The sequence below is a fragment of the Brassica rapa genome, chromosome A07 (genome assembly GCF_000309985.2).
Source record: "Brassica rapa cultivar Chiifu-401-42 chromosome A07, CAAS_Brap_v3.01, whole genome shotgun sequence".
NCBI lineage: Eukaryota > Viridiplantae > Streptophyta > Magnoliopsida > Brassicales > Brassicaceae > Brassica > Brassica rapa.
This window is the reverse complement of record NC_024801.2, coordinates 1,291,337-1,306,018: the sequence shown is the minus strand read 5'-3', so window position 1 is coordinate 1,306,018 and position 14,682 is coordinate 1,291,337. Positions and strand designations below refer to the sequence as shown.

At 32.9% G+C, this 14,682-nt stretch overlaps 1 protein-coding gene and 1 long non-coding RNA gene across 2 annotated transcripts; one reads left to right on the top strand and one right to left on the bottom strand.

Annotated features, from left to right (window-relative positions):
• Nucleotides 1-221: 221 nt before the first annotated feature.
• On the bottom strand, nt 222-8,344 carry LOC117126572. The gene is made up of 2 exons (XR_004449190.1): nt 7,268-8,344; nt 222-6,961 (listed from the first exon to the last, which is right to left on the bottom strand). It is a non-coding gene; the product is annotated as an uncharacterized LOC117126572 (long non-coding RNA).
• A 244-nt stretch (nt 8,345-8,588) lies between these two features.
• LOC103828351 (ATPase 1, plasma membrane-type) lies at nt 8,589-14,459 on the top strand. The gene is made up of 16 exons (XM_009103957.3): nt 8,589-8,782; nt 10,060-10,179; nt 10,290-10,526; nt 10,642-11,403; nt 11,484-11,606; nt 11,684-11,788; nt 11,877-12,021; nt 12,111-12,275; nt 12,364-12,602; nt 12,695-12,727; nt 12,816-12,897; nt 12,990-13,150; nt 13,260-13,433; nt 13,518-13,700; nt 13,789-13,970; nt 14,052-14,459. The coding sequence occupies exons 1-16, from the start codon at nt 8,741-8,743 to the stop codon at nt 14,146-14,148; spliced, it is 2,850 nt and encodes a 949-aa protein (XP_009102205.2). The 5' UTR covers nt 8,589-8,740; the 3' UTR covers nt 14,149-14,459.
• Nucleotides 14,460-14,682: the final 223 nt, after the last annotated feature.

Here is a 14,682-nt window from a genome sequence, read left to right as displayed (position 1 = left end):
TATATAAATAAGTTTTTTTAATTTTTATTATACGGTTACTATGATTGTTTAATTTATTTTAATAGCTTAAAATTAAACAAATATAATTATAATACACACTTATGTTATCATATCTTTATTATTCAAAATCATTAATTGTCATATATACTTTAGCAACATTAGGCAATTCCGTTATTTTATTTAAGGAAATAATGAAGCACATTAATAATGTATTTATTGTGGTTTAATAAAAAGTTTATTATATATTTAGATGGACCAACATATTTCTCTAAGGATTCTGAGAATCATTCTAGTGATGACACGTGGCTACAAAAAAATGTTGCAATGCTTCTCAAATAATATATAAGGGATATCCCGGTCAAGATAAACCGGGTTGTGGTTTGATATGTATTTCCTGCTTTCTTTATTTTTTGTATTTTTTTCAGCTGTCGATGTTTAAAAAAAAACTTAAAATATTTTAACATAAATAATTTGAAAAAAGAAACTATTCAATTACAAAATAATTTAAATTTGAAATGTTTAGATGTATTTTTTTTCTTTTTCTCACTAATTGTGTAAATATATTTAGCTATTTTTTCTAACCAAGATATCTTTGACCAACGCCCACAAATCTCATTAGAGATATTATATTTTCAGATTCTATGAAATTTTGAGAAATTTCATTTTTATGATATAATTTTTTTTAAAAAATGCTATTATGAAAATTTTAAGATCATTTTATAAATTAGCTTATAACGATGTAAATAGATATATTATCAATTCGAAAACCATTTAAATAAATTATTTTCATGCTTTTGAAATATTTAATAATTATTTAAATATAAAATTATTTGATAAAAAAATTATTTAAATAAATTATTTAAATAAATTATTTTATTACGTAAAATAAACTTGTAAACATTCATATATACATAAAACTATGTAAATATATTTATATTTATTTGAAAATATTATGATGTAAAGTATTTTTGGATAACATAATATATCAAATATTTTTAGATAATGATGATTATCATATTATTGAAATTAATTTTTAATTTATAAGTAATTATATATCAACAAATCTAATCTAATTATTTATGAAGAGTAATTAAGACTTTAAACGCTCAAATCTTATAAATTTTTTTGAATTCTTTGCCAACTTTTTTCAGAAATTATCAAAATGATTGATTTTGAATGTATTAAAAATAATTATTTTAAAAGATAAATGATTCATTCTATCTTATGTGGTATATATACTAAAATAGAGTCGGTTTAATATTACTAAACCAAATATAATATAAACATATAATTGTATTTTAGTATTACTACATAATATATAATATAAATTTAACTATGATATTATCGTTATAATTTTTTATGTATTCTCAAAATAAAATAAATTATCATATAAATCACCAAATTATTCATTAAAATTAATGATTGAACATAAAATATGACTAAACCTAAAATTATGGGAAGCATGACAAATCAATAAATTAACTTCTCAAATAATAGTATAGATATTTCGACAAATTTATTAATCTTTGATAATATTTATTATCAAACTAAATGTATTTTATAAACTGGCTTATGAAAGTTTATCTGCAGAAAAGAACTTTCTGAAAACATATCAGTGTATTTAATAAATGGACAACAAACAATGGTATTTTTAGAAAATAGTATCAATAGTATTGAGATTCAGTCAATTATATATATATATATATTACTTTTTGTTTATTATGTATTTTCTTATAACATTCAAATTTCACATGCATGTTCAGAACCAAATTGATGATCTTAATTATTGATTTAAATATGGCTTTTGTCTCTGAAAATTATATGGTTTATGTGTCTGAAACATATAAACCTTAGATAGCACAAAAGATTTAGAAGTAATTTCTAGAATTGAAAAACAGGTGATCAATACTTGTATATAGTCTAATATTGATCGGGATTTATTGTTTATTGATGAATTTCCCATATTATAACATGAGTTTAAACATAACTCGTTAATGCATGTATGAAGTTGTAAACAATAATAAAAACAGATGAACAAAACATATGGTAGTTAGGATTAATTCACAAATTTCACAAACAAATTATGGAGAGCGGTTGGAGTTTATAAAAGTTTCTGATTATTATGTTTTTCTTAGAGTATACAATTTATCATTGTCAATCCATTGAACTTGGACTTTATAATATCTTGTTATAGTTTTTCAAACATGAATTCTAAATAATAAACACTCACGAAATATTAGCTTGAGTAAGTTGCGCTGGATAAATACATATATACAGTTTGGTGCACATGTCATCCTATTATTGGATCTTATTGTTCTACAATTATATATATATATATCTTATATGTTGGTTAGTGTTTGGGTTGCATATACATGTGGAGAAGATTAAGGCTACACATATCATACGTTATGTGGTCGATCTCTTTCATGAAGCCAAGAGATGGGACAAAAGAGCTTAGATTTTTTTTCTAATATTCAAAGTTTAAATTATGCCTTTCATCTCAATGACCCATATAAAGAAATCTGTAAAAAAATCTCAATGACCCATCTTCGACTTAGACTTAGTTCTATTTTGCCCCATCTTTCTCTCCTAGGCCAACCTTTACATACACGTATGTTATATATATTATATATATACTATCAAATGTGCCCTAATTTTATGTTAACTTGTCTTTAAACATGGTTCCCCCACAAAATAAACTAAAGTCAACGAAAGTTTGTAACAATTTTCTTTTCGCACAAAACTAGCTTTGTCCCAAGTAATTAATTAGTTTCATACTTGATATGTTTTTGGTTGTATTATTTAGGACATGACCGTTGGTTAATTATAAAAGTGTTAACTGTTAAATTATTGTGTACATTAACTTTTTAGTACTAATACTTAAGTTGATAACCATCTTATTTTTAACTGATTTTGTGCCAGTTTTATTTTTATTAATTGGAAAAATAAAGTAGTTTGTCTCGAGTGGCGTCACATCAGACATCACACTTCACGAGATTCAGTGGATTTAGATTTGTTATCTTAAAAATCACAGAAGCTGTAGGAGTACCACGGATCCACAGAGCTTTTCTTCTTTCTCTTCACGTCTGTGATTTTTAGAAGTGGAACGTGCAGGTGGCGAGGTATAATTGGATGTATCTGTCTGTCACCTACGTAAATGACAGATCCTTAAAAGCTTAGTTATTTAGTAGTAACGGTCCCGTTAAATTTCAGACGTCACGTCCCCACACTAACACTTCCGAAATGGCATTTAAAACCCTAGCACGAGAATCAATGAAAATTGACGCTTGTTTTGCATTAAGTTATCAACTGTAACGGTCGTTAGATTCCGTAATACTCCCTCCATTTTTCAATATAAGTCGTTTTCGGTTTTTTATATAACATTTATTAATAATTAATGATGTCTGACCAATGATAATATATCTTCTATTTTTCTATTGGTTGAATTGTGGTTAGGTAAATAATTAATGATGTTTTTGTTTCGAAAATATAAAAAATTAATGATTTTCTTAATCTATGTGCATAGCTGTAAAACGACTTATATTAAAATACGAAGGGAGTAGTAAAATAAGAGTGGGGGGGGGGGGGGGTTGAGAGATGGGGAGATTCCAATGTTATTTGTTTCTGGATTTCAAATTTTTTTGTTACAATTGATTCTTATTAGTTATTTGGAGATGAATTTGTGTAGAGTTTGTGAATTTTGAGAGTTGATAGATTTAAAAAAATTATGTGGATTGTGAAAATTTATATACATTGACTTATGAAATTTGATCATAACTTTTTTAGATTGATATAGATTTTCATGTAATTTGGATTTAAGGTGCAATAGATATTTGGTAAGAATAATTATTTTGTTTTCTAGTATTTTTATCACAAGGATTTTGAAAATCACATGGATACATATGATATTTTGAGAGTTGAGTCTTATGAGTAAAGATGAATAGAACTCATCTCCCAATAACACTAGATTTAGTTAGAATTAGAGAATTAATGATAACTAAACGTTTTGAATAACAAGAGATTTGAATGGATTTTAAAAATTCTTAAATCAATAAAAATAGATTATACTAAGGTTTTTGAAATCCAAGAACCAATAACAATGGATTCTTAAAATTCAAACTCTACACAAATTCATCTCCCAATAACCCCCCCCCCCCCCCCCCCCCCCCCCCCCCCCCCAAGAATTTTCAAAATTCATTCAAATCTTTTGTTATTCAAAAAGTTTAGTTGTTATTGATTCTCTAGTTCTAACTAAATCTAGTGTTATTGAGAGATGAATTCCATTCTTTTTTACTCATAATACTCAATTTTCAAAGTATCATATGTATTCATGTGATTTTTCAAAATCTTTGTAATAAAAAATATAAAACAAAATAATTATTCTTACCAACTATTGCACCTTAAATCCAAATTATATATCCAACACTATAAATCATTACATTTACATATGTTCACATTTTTGAATATATAATTATTTTAAAAATATTATTTTTAATATAAATATGAATAATTACACTTACGAATATTAATGATTTTAAAATATTAAATAAAAATAGTTTCAAAAAGAAATTTTTTTAAAAAAATATATAAAAATGTTCGAAATTGAAAACATATAATTCAAAATTAAATAACAAACTCGAAAACTGGAATAAATAACTATTTGTAATACGAATTTGAAATTCTTGATCCAGATGGCTGTTTGAAGAATTCATATAATTATAAGAAGTAGCAACAAAAGAACACAATAAAGAACAAGGGAACAAGCAATTAACTTTTTCTTAGCTCGAATTTGACGGAGGCGACAGAATAGACCGTACAATACACAGAAAATTGCCAAATTGGCGTAGATAATAATTTTGATAAATTAATCTATTAAAGAAAATGGTTTCTTATTTTATACATAACTTTTAAAACATCAAAATAATTCACGAAAATATTATTTAAGATCAGTTTCAGAGATGTATTTAATAGTTTCGATTCATATTTCAAATTTGAAAATCCACTATATTACCTAAAATGAATATAATCGTGTTGTTTCACATGTATTTAGAATCCAAAATACAATAGTTTATTTTTCGTTTGTTTGTTATCACTTCAAAGACCAATGATGAAAATCACAAGCGTGGTTGCTAGCTCATCGCCCACGCTATCTTATTGACATTTTTATCCGGAAAATACTAATTTCTCAAAACATTAATTATCAAATAATAATTGTCATTTCTCATGATCATTAGATGGTTAATATATAAAGAGAAAAGGACTAAGCTGCCAATAGCCTTTTGGCAAGTAAAACCGTAAAAGCATTTGGATTTCCAAACATGAGGACATTGGTATCTAACCAATGTAACCCAGTAGTATAGTATAACTTTTGTTGTCAGAAAATAAAACCCGAAGCAACCCAAAACTCTCTGAGTGGTAATGATGTACTGCAGACACAACGTCGTAAATGTATGAAAGAACTGATCCTTAGAGCATCTCCAACCCATCTCTATAATAGAGATCTTTAAAATAGAGACAAAAATAGATATGGTATTTTTGCTCTAATGCGTTCCTTTATAATAGAAAAATGCTATATTTGCCTCTATAAATAGAGGAATGCTATTTTTTTCCTCTATATTTAGGGGGAAAAATAGCATTCCTCTATTTATAGAGGCAAATATAGCATTTCTCTATTATAGAGGAACACATTGGAGTAAAAACATCATCTCTATTTTTTTCTCTATTTTAGAGATCTCTATTATAGAGATGGGTTAGAGATGGTCCTAGTGGAATCAATTTCAACACCTGTAGAAGATTTTCAAGTCCTTAAACCACTATAGCAAAGAAATTTTCTATAACTGAGGCCTCAATTTTTTTTATAATATCCGGCGTCTAAAGTTTTTGTTTTATGAGATTTATCTTAAGACCGACCCTAAATATCGTTCAGTCTCATGGATTAGTCAAAAAAATTTCATAAACTTAATTAATTCATGAAGACATAGAATCTGATATTTTAATTGTTTGACAAGGTCGACCACCAGTCAGGTAGTTGGGTCTTAAGAGAAAGATTTAACCAAGCTTTCCAAGTCTTCATGATCTAATCGAAAGATGACAATCAAACCGGCCAAACCAACTCGAACAAGGATCGACCATATAATACACAAGGAGGTCTAAGCATCTATTAAGCCAACAATCAAAAGGATGAATGGATTTTGCATATGTATCATTCTCCCACTTAAGTGAAATGGTGCACCTTGTTCCAAGACCAAAACGCCACACTTCAACATGTCGGTTCATGCTTGGCTCCACCAAACACCTAGTTAACATTCCCTAAATAAAAGAAAAGGTATATAAGCATTTAAAATACTTTGATTTACCTGACTAACTGATTTACCCTTTTGTTTACGTTGTTTCTTTTTTTAAGCTTAAGTTAAATAAAAAACACTTGTTTAGCCTCCTTTTAAGTTCTAGAATCGAGTCTTTGTGTTCCATTTGTTCCACGACCACTAGAAAGGAAAACTGCATTGGACGATGTATATAAGTCCCATACAAGCAGTCTTGTATTTTTACCAAGAAATCAATAATGAAAAACTTTTTGCCTTATCAAATAAATAAATATATTGAGCGTTTATGAGAATCAATCCTTGAGAGTAAGCCAACTAATCAAAGTTCCTATTCATAGAATTATGTGTCGTCCTCGTTTCACCATCATTCCATTCCATCCATCGGCCAAGCTTGGGAGAGTAACACAATTAACAAACTTCGTTCCACCATCGTCCACTTCAACCATACTCTGATCAAACTGAGAGTACCACATGGCCAGCAATCTCAATCTCATTCCTCTTGACCATAGCTCATTTGCCTTCGGCCTTTTCATTTCGACCATCATTCCCATCGCACTGACCATTGCTCACTCGACCACCTGACCACACCCGATCACCGACCAACCTTTAAGTCCACTTGCTCGTCCGTGCTTCCGTGTCTGCATCATTAATATCAAACCAAAGTTAAGTACCCGTAAATGTAATCAGTAGTTTTACTAGAGAAAGTGACTGTAAGGGCAGAGGTTCGAATTGTGAAAAGGGGAGAAGATATAGTAAGAAAAAACGTATTCACGATAATATAAATAAAAATTGCGTAAGGAAGGTGCATTATTGGGGGACCCAGCTTGATTAAAAGTCAATACCACCTTAGTGATATTGATCAATAAATAAACCTAAAACAATTTTCGTTAAACTAAAAGTAAAATAATATTCACAACATGTGAATCGTTCCAGCAATTGCTGACCTTGCCATAAGGCACATTTGAAGAGCCATTGCTTTGTTACAATCCTTTAAAGCCGTAATCATGAAACTATGATTATATAAGACTGCAAATCACATTTTATGAATTTAAAAGTTCTTAATAAGCATAGCCTAGACCAAGGTCTTCTAAGTATTTTATTTTCAACCCATACTGTCCACATTCTCTGAGATTTAATCCATCTGCATACCTAATTTTTTATTTTTAAAAATATCATTTTATAATATGACACTGATATAAATATATGTGGAACACAAATCGAAACTAACATTCTTTAATAAAAAATAGTATCATGAAAAATACAAATGAACAAATCTAACATATATATGTATTACATTCTAAATTTTTTCTTTGTATCTAAATATCAAAGAGAAGAGGGAACAAATTTAACTGATCTATGTCGAAATGTCTGGATTTTTTTGGTAATAATAAATAAATTATTTATATCATCAAAAATCTCCTTTATAATTATAAAAACAAAACGCTGGTGACAACTATTCAAAAATTTAAACGAATTCTCGAATCATGTCACACACACACATCTTATATATATTATATTATTTTATATTACTACATTAGTATATAATACATTCATTTAAATGCTACATAGTGTTTTTGATGATAAATATATATATGTAATTGTGATTATGTACATAACAAAACACACAATTTTCTGTTATGTAACTATATACAGAAAAAAAACTAGATCTAACATTATAACCGACGATAAATTAGCCTAATGGTTATACTTTTAAATTGCCGAAAATGTAAGAGAATATTAAAAATCATAGGTTAGGTTATATAATCTGGATCTCGTTGTAAGGGAATGTACTAATCGAAGGATCTAAACTCCATGGTCAAAAAAAAGAAAAACGAAATCTAAAATATTTAAACTCGTTTTGTTGTTATAATTTTAAATTTGGCATATTATCATTTTACTGTTCATAGCACGTTAATTATGAGATTTCTCTTTAATTAATTTTACAGCTTCGCTTTCAAAGTTACTTTTTTTAGAAGACAGTGTAGCTCACCTTTTCGAGAGGTTCCAAAATCAGAACAATAAATCAGTTTTTGTAATGTTAAGATCTTAACCACAAAACACAGAAGTATTTAATACCTGACTCTAATTATATAAGCCAGATATTTAAAAGTCAAAAACTTAAAAAACCAACAACCGTTGATGAACACCGAATCGTAATCAACGGTGGACAGAGCGCAGAAAAAAAGAAATAAAATAAAAGGGTGTAAATTAGAGCGTCTGGTACGGGACCCACATGAGGCCAAAACGGTAGAGGAGCCCGTCGTTTCGAGTGGTTTAAAAAGGAAGAGACGTTTCTGCTTTGCAACATAAGCTCGTCTTCTTCACCTACAACATATTTCTCTCTCTCTCTGGTGTGTGTGATCAAGTGGTGAAACGACAGAGAGAGACGCCGTTTTGGATATCTGTGGGTGAGAAAGATGTCAGGTCTCGAGGATATCAAGAACGAGACTGTTGATCTGGTATCTACTTCATCTCTATCTTTCTTTCTAGCTTAATCGTTTGAGCACTGTTTGTGATTTATCATGCACGCAAAGTGTTCGATGATATGCTTGACTGAGAATAGATCTTCTTTCGTTTTGCATGATTGTTTCTCGTGTTTCGGTTAAAATTTCTATTTCAGTGATATCGTTTTCTCAGACGATTCTTATTCTTTGGATCCGATTCTGAATATCAAATCCCTAAAATCTCAGATGTTACTTCAAATACTTTCAATCGTCATGACCTGATTTTCATTATTTTTTTTCTTTCCAAATTAATTATTTTTTTTTGTGAAAAAAATCAGAAAATATATGGACTTTATTGGAGCGATAATTACAGAAACACCTTTAAAGCTTTTTAGGGTATTAACCAAAAACAGTTCGTAGTACTGTTCCTCATGAAAAAGCAGATCTACCCACACATGTGAAACACTGAAATTAAAAAAGATAATGAAGAACAAAAATAAAGTTTCTTTTATTGGTGGAGTTAAGCTCATATATTAATTCAAAAGGGGAACATACACCAGAAAGTTGATTTTAAAAGATAAAAAAAAATGATTTTGCTTGTGAAATAAACTTTTTTTTTGTTTTATTCTTTCTACTTTTTTTTTTCTTTCTGAAAATCTCTTTTTTAAGATAACGTCTTTGCTGTAAAAGCTGCTCTTAATATTCTATCTTCCACCCATAAAAATGCAAATTAGTTTTTAATTATAAAAGGAATATTAATCTGTTTGTTTTGGTTCGTAAGAGTTTTAGGATTTGATGTACCTTTCCGTAGTACTTTGTTTTTATTATATAGTCTCTCTGTCTTTTAGCAAAACACTATTATTCAACGCACGCAAACTTGTAAATAGCCTCGTGTATAGTAAAAAATCAATTTTCTTTTCTTCTCGTTTACTATATGAATTTGACCGAAATACCCTTAACCGGACCTTGGCTTTCACGCCGGAAAGTAGGCACCTTTCATGGAGGGAATCACTCTGCGCGTGTTTTACACGTCTCTTACACGTGCTTTGATAGTAGTACTAGTGATGGTGGTGGTCCCCAGCCTCCTCCACTGCAAGATTCTTTTTACCTTCCATTGTCAGTAACTTGAGTCAACGCCACTTTTCTTGAGTCGCCGAGTTAGATCGTTTTGAGATTTGTATGAAACTGTATAAAAGTTTTGATCTTTTTCCTTCTTTTTTTTGTTTGAAGATGTTATACACCGATCCTTTGTATGAATGAATTACTGATTGAAACTTTGGTTTGATTCTCAGGAAAAAATTCCAATTGAGGAAGTTTTCCAGCAGCTAAAATGTACAAGGGAAGGGTTGACGACGCAGGAAGGGGAGGAAAGGATTCAGCTATTTGGCCCCAACAAGCTCGAAGAGAAGAAGGTTTGAGTTTGACTTAAACCCATTGTTGTTTCCTGATATTAAAAAGCTTTTGCCTTTGTGAATGTTTGAGTAGTTACGAGGTTTGATCGTTTTATTTTTAAAATAAACAGGAAAGCAAGATTCTGAAGTTTCTGGGGTTCATGTGGAATCCGCTTTCATGGGTTATGGAAGCTGCGGCTATCATGGCCATTGCTTTGGCCAATGGTGATGGCAGACCTCCGGATTGGCAAGATTTCGTTGGTATCATCTGTCTGCTTGTTATCAACTCCACAATCAGTTTCATTGAAGAAAACAATGCCGGAAATGCTGCAGCTGCTCTCATGGCTGGTCTTGCTCCTAAAACCAAGGTATTGTGTTGCATAATGCTGTGACGTTGTTAGTCTACATGACGTTTCAAATCTTCTCTCGAGCTTAACCTGTTTGTTTGTTTTCTTTTGTTGTTGTGATGTTTCTGTTTCTCAGGTGCTCAGGGATGGAAAATGGAGTGAACAAGAAGCAGCTATTCTTGTCCCAGGAGATATTGTTAGCATTAAACTCGGAGACATCATCCCAGCTGATGCCCGTCTTCTCGAAGGTGATCCTTTAAAGGTTGACCAGTCTGCTCTAACTGGAGAGTCCCTTCCCGTGACCAAGCACCCGGGTCAAGAAGTTTTCTCTGGCTCAACTTGTAAACAAGGAGAAATTGAAGCGGTTGTTATAGCTACTGGAGTTCACACCTTCTTCGGTAAAGCTGCTCACCTTGTGGACAGCACTAACCAAGTTGGTCACTTCCAGAAAGTTCTTACATCCATTGGAAACTTCTGTATCTGTTCTATTGCTATTGGTATCGTGATTGAAATAATCGTCATGTACCCTATTCAAAGACGGAAGTACAGAGATGGAATTGACAATCTGTTGGTCCTCTTGATCGGTGGTATCCCCATTGCTATGCCAACGGTGTTGTCCGTGACTATGGCTATCGGGTCTCACAGGTTGTCTCAGCAAGGTGCCATCACCAAACGTATGACTGCCATAGAGGAAATGGCAGGAATGGATGTTCTTTGCAGTGACAAAACGGGAACACTGACCCTCAATAAATTGAGCGTGGACAAGAACTTGGTTGAGGTTTTCTGCAAGGGCGTGGAGAAAGACCAAGTCCTATTATTTGCAGCCATGGCTTCTAGGATTGAGAACCAGGATGCTATTGATGCAGCCATGGTTGGAATGCTTGCGGATCCAAAAGAGGTATAACTCTTTCTCGGTTTGAATTAGTTCTGTAGTTTAGGATCCAAACAATTTCTTATGTTTCACTTGGATTTTCGTAGGCACGAGCTGGAATCAGGGAGGTTCACTTCCTTCCATTCAACCCTGTTGACAAGAGAACTGCTTTGACTTACATCGACTCGGATGGTAACTGGCACAGAGTCAGCAAAGGTGCTCCCGAGCAGGTAATGAATTTTCAACTTTCCTCTGCAAATGTTACTTTATTTCTTCATTCGGTCTACTAATTCAATTTCCCACACAGATCCTCGACCTGGCCAATGCGAGGCCTGACCTTCGGAAAAAGGTTTTCGGTTGTATGGACAAGTATGCCGAACGCGGTCTTAGGTCACTGGCAGTTGCTCGCCAGGTACTTATTTACGAGTGATCTTATGTTTTCAGACTTCTGTTTTTGCATGGAAACAAATGTTCAGATGTTTGTTCTTATACCTTCTTAGGTGGTTCCCGAGAAAACCAAAGAAAGCCCTGGTGGACCATGGGAATTTGTTGGTTTATTGCCTCTTTTTGACCCTCCAAGACACGACAGTGCCGAAACCATTCGCAGGGCTTTGAATCTTGGTGTTAACGTTAAGATGATCACCGGTAACTAAACTTATTCATCATTTTCTATTTCAAGAAATCCATGGCTATGTAGATGTTTTTCCTAACTTGCGCTCTAATTACGTTTCCAGGTGACCAACTTGCTATTGGTAAGGAAACCGGTCGCAGGCTTGGAATGGGAACCAACATGTATCCATCTGCGGCTCTTCTTGGTACTGACAAGGACTCCAACATTGCATCCATTCCTGTTGAGGAGTTGATCGAGAAGGCTGATGGGTTTGCTGGGGTCTTTCCAGGTTATAACTTGCTTCTTAAACCTCACCATATGTTCATTCGAAAAGACTCTGTTATATTGATCCAAGCTTCTTAACTTTCTTATTACAGAGCACAAATATGAAATTGTGAAAAAGCTGCAAGAGAGGAAACACATTGTTGGAATGACTGGTGATGGTGTCAACGATGCTCCTGCATTGAAGAAAGCTGACATTGGTATTGCTGTGGCCGATGCTACAGATGCTGCTCGTGGTGCTTCAGATATTGTTCTCACTGAACCTGGTTTGAGTGTTATCATCAGTGCAGTGCTCACTAGCAGAGCTATCTTCCAGAGAATGAAGAACTACACCGTGCGCATTCTCTTTAGTTTTTTTCTTTCATTATGCCCACTATTTGTGTTCGTTTGCACCAATATCTAATATCTTTTTCTTGCGTATGACAGATTTATGCAGTGTCAATCACAATCCGTATTGTGGTAAGTAGACTCTTCATTTAGATATCTATCTCTTATTGCCATGATCTTTCTTTTGTGTACTGATTATATTGCGATATACTTTGTGCAGTTTGGTTTCATGCTTATTGCTCTGATATGGGAATTTGACTTCTCAGCGTTCATGGTTCTGATTATTGCCATCCTTAATGACGGTGAGCAAATGGCTTTACTTTACTATATACACTCCTAATACTTTATCTGCATTATCTTATATCTTTTGGTATTGTTTGTTGCTATTTTTTAGGTACCATCATGACAATCTCAAAGGATAGAGTCAAGCCATCTCCCACACCTGATAGCTGGAAGCTCAAAGAAATTTTCGCCACCGGAATTGTGCTGGGAGGTTACCAAGCCGTTATGAGTGTTGTTTTCTTCTGGGCGATTCACAAGACCGACTTTTTGTCCGTAAGATTCATCAGCTCATTTTCTTCTTTTTTTTGTTGTGTAAAGATGCTTGAGGGATTATGTAGATAAATATTGCCTTAGGAAACTAAAATTCATCGTTGATATGCAGGACAAGTTTGGTGTGAGGTCAATCAGGGACAACAACGATGAGCTAATGGGTGCTGTGTACCTTCAAGTTAGTATCATCAGTCAAGCGCTCATTTTCGTCACGAGGTCAAGGAGCTGGTCGTTCGTTGAACGACCTGGGGCGCTTCTGATGATTGCTTTCGTCATTGCACAACTTGTAAGAACATCAAAACCCCATAGTTTCCTGAATTCTAGAAAAGAAACCCAGTGAGATTCATCTAACTCTTCTTCCCATATGCAGGTTGCGACTTTGATTGCAGTGTACGCTGACTGGACGTTTGCAAAGGTGAAGGGTATCGGTTGGGGATGGGCTGGTGTGATTTGGGTTTACAGCATTGTTACATACTTCCCACAAGACCTTTTGAAGTTTGCCATTCGCTACATCTTGAGTGGAAAGGCTTGGACCAGCTTGTTCGATAACAGGGTACATAGAACTAACTCTCTCTGATCGCTTTTTCACATCCTGAAGGTAAAATCTTATGCTAATTGCTTATGCTGTTACTTTAAAACAGACTGCTTTCACGACCAAGAAGGATTACGGTATTGGAGAAAGAGAAGCTCAGTGGGCACAAGCTCAGAGGACACTTCACGGTCTCCAGCCGAAAGAAGAGGTCAACATCTTCCCAGAGAAAGGAGGTTACAGAGAGCTGTCTGAGATAGCCGAGCAAGCTAAGAGAAGGGCCGAGATAGCAAGGTAAGTCTACTTTGATATCTAAACTTGGAAGAAACTGGAATTTGCTTGATTCTGATTAGTGAATATGCTTTGTTGTGACAGGCTTAGGGAGCTTCACACACTGAAGGGACATGTTGAATCAGTCGCAAAGCTGAAGGGCTTGGACATTGACACAGCTGGGCATCACTACACTGTGTAGTTGCAGTTGCACTTGCACATTTTACCAAAACCAACCCATCATGACTCTTCGTTTTTTTTCTCAAGTCACAATAGAGGGAAGAGAACTCTGTGTATTGTCATAACTCTTCCAAAAAACTCGTTTCATTGTTAGCTATTGTTCGTCTAAACATCTACTCTCAGCTTAAGAAACAAGGCTTTCTGCCTTTGTGGTTTCTCACTTCGGCTACAACCTGTTTTAATGGCTTAATATGAGCTTCTTACTCTCTTGTTTCCTGTTATGTTTGTTTAATCAGTTCAATCTTGAGTCTAATAGTTGAATCATATTATTTATTTTCATTATAAGAATTAAAACGTTGAAATATACTTCGATGTTTACAAAGATCAAGATGCTTGTGACATACATTGAGGGTTGTAGTTGGTTTGGTTGGATAAGTTCAGAGTGACTTCATGTATTAAGAGACGTGCAAAGATATGGATGATAACTTCGAATCATTCATACCACTTGCTCTTTATCTGATAGGAACTTCGATCATGTCATTTTTTTTCGATCGGG

Coding starts and splice junctions, on each gene's coding strand:
- LOC103828351 (XM_009103957.3), top strand. CDS start 8,741: ATGTCAGGTCTCGAGGATATCAAGAACGAGACTGTTGATCTG. Junction 10,180..10,289: donor ACAAGCTCGAAGAGAAGAAG/GTTTGAGTTTGA, acceptor TAAAATAAACAG/GAAAGCAAGATTCTGAAGTT. Junction 12,728..12,815: donor CAATCACAATCCGTATTGTG/GTAAGTAGACTC, acceptor TACTTTGTGCAG/TTTGGTTTCATGCTTATTGC.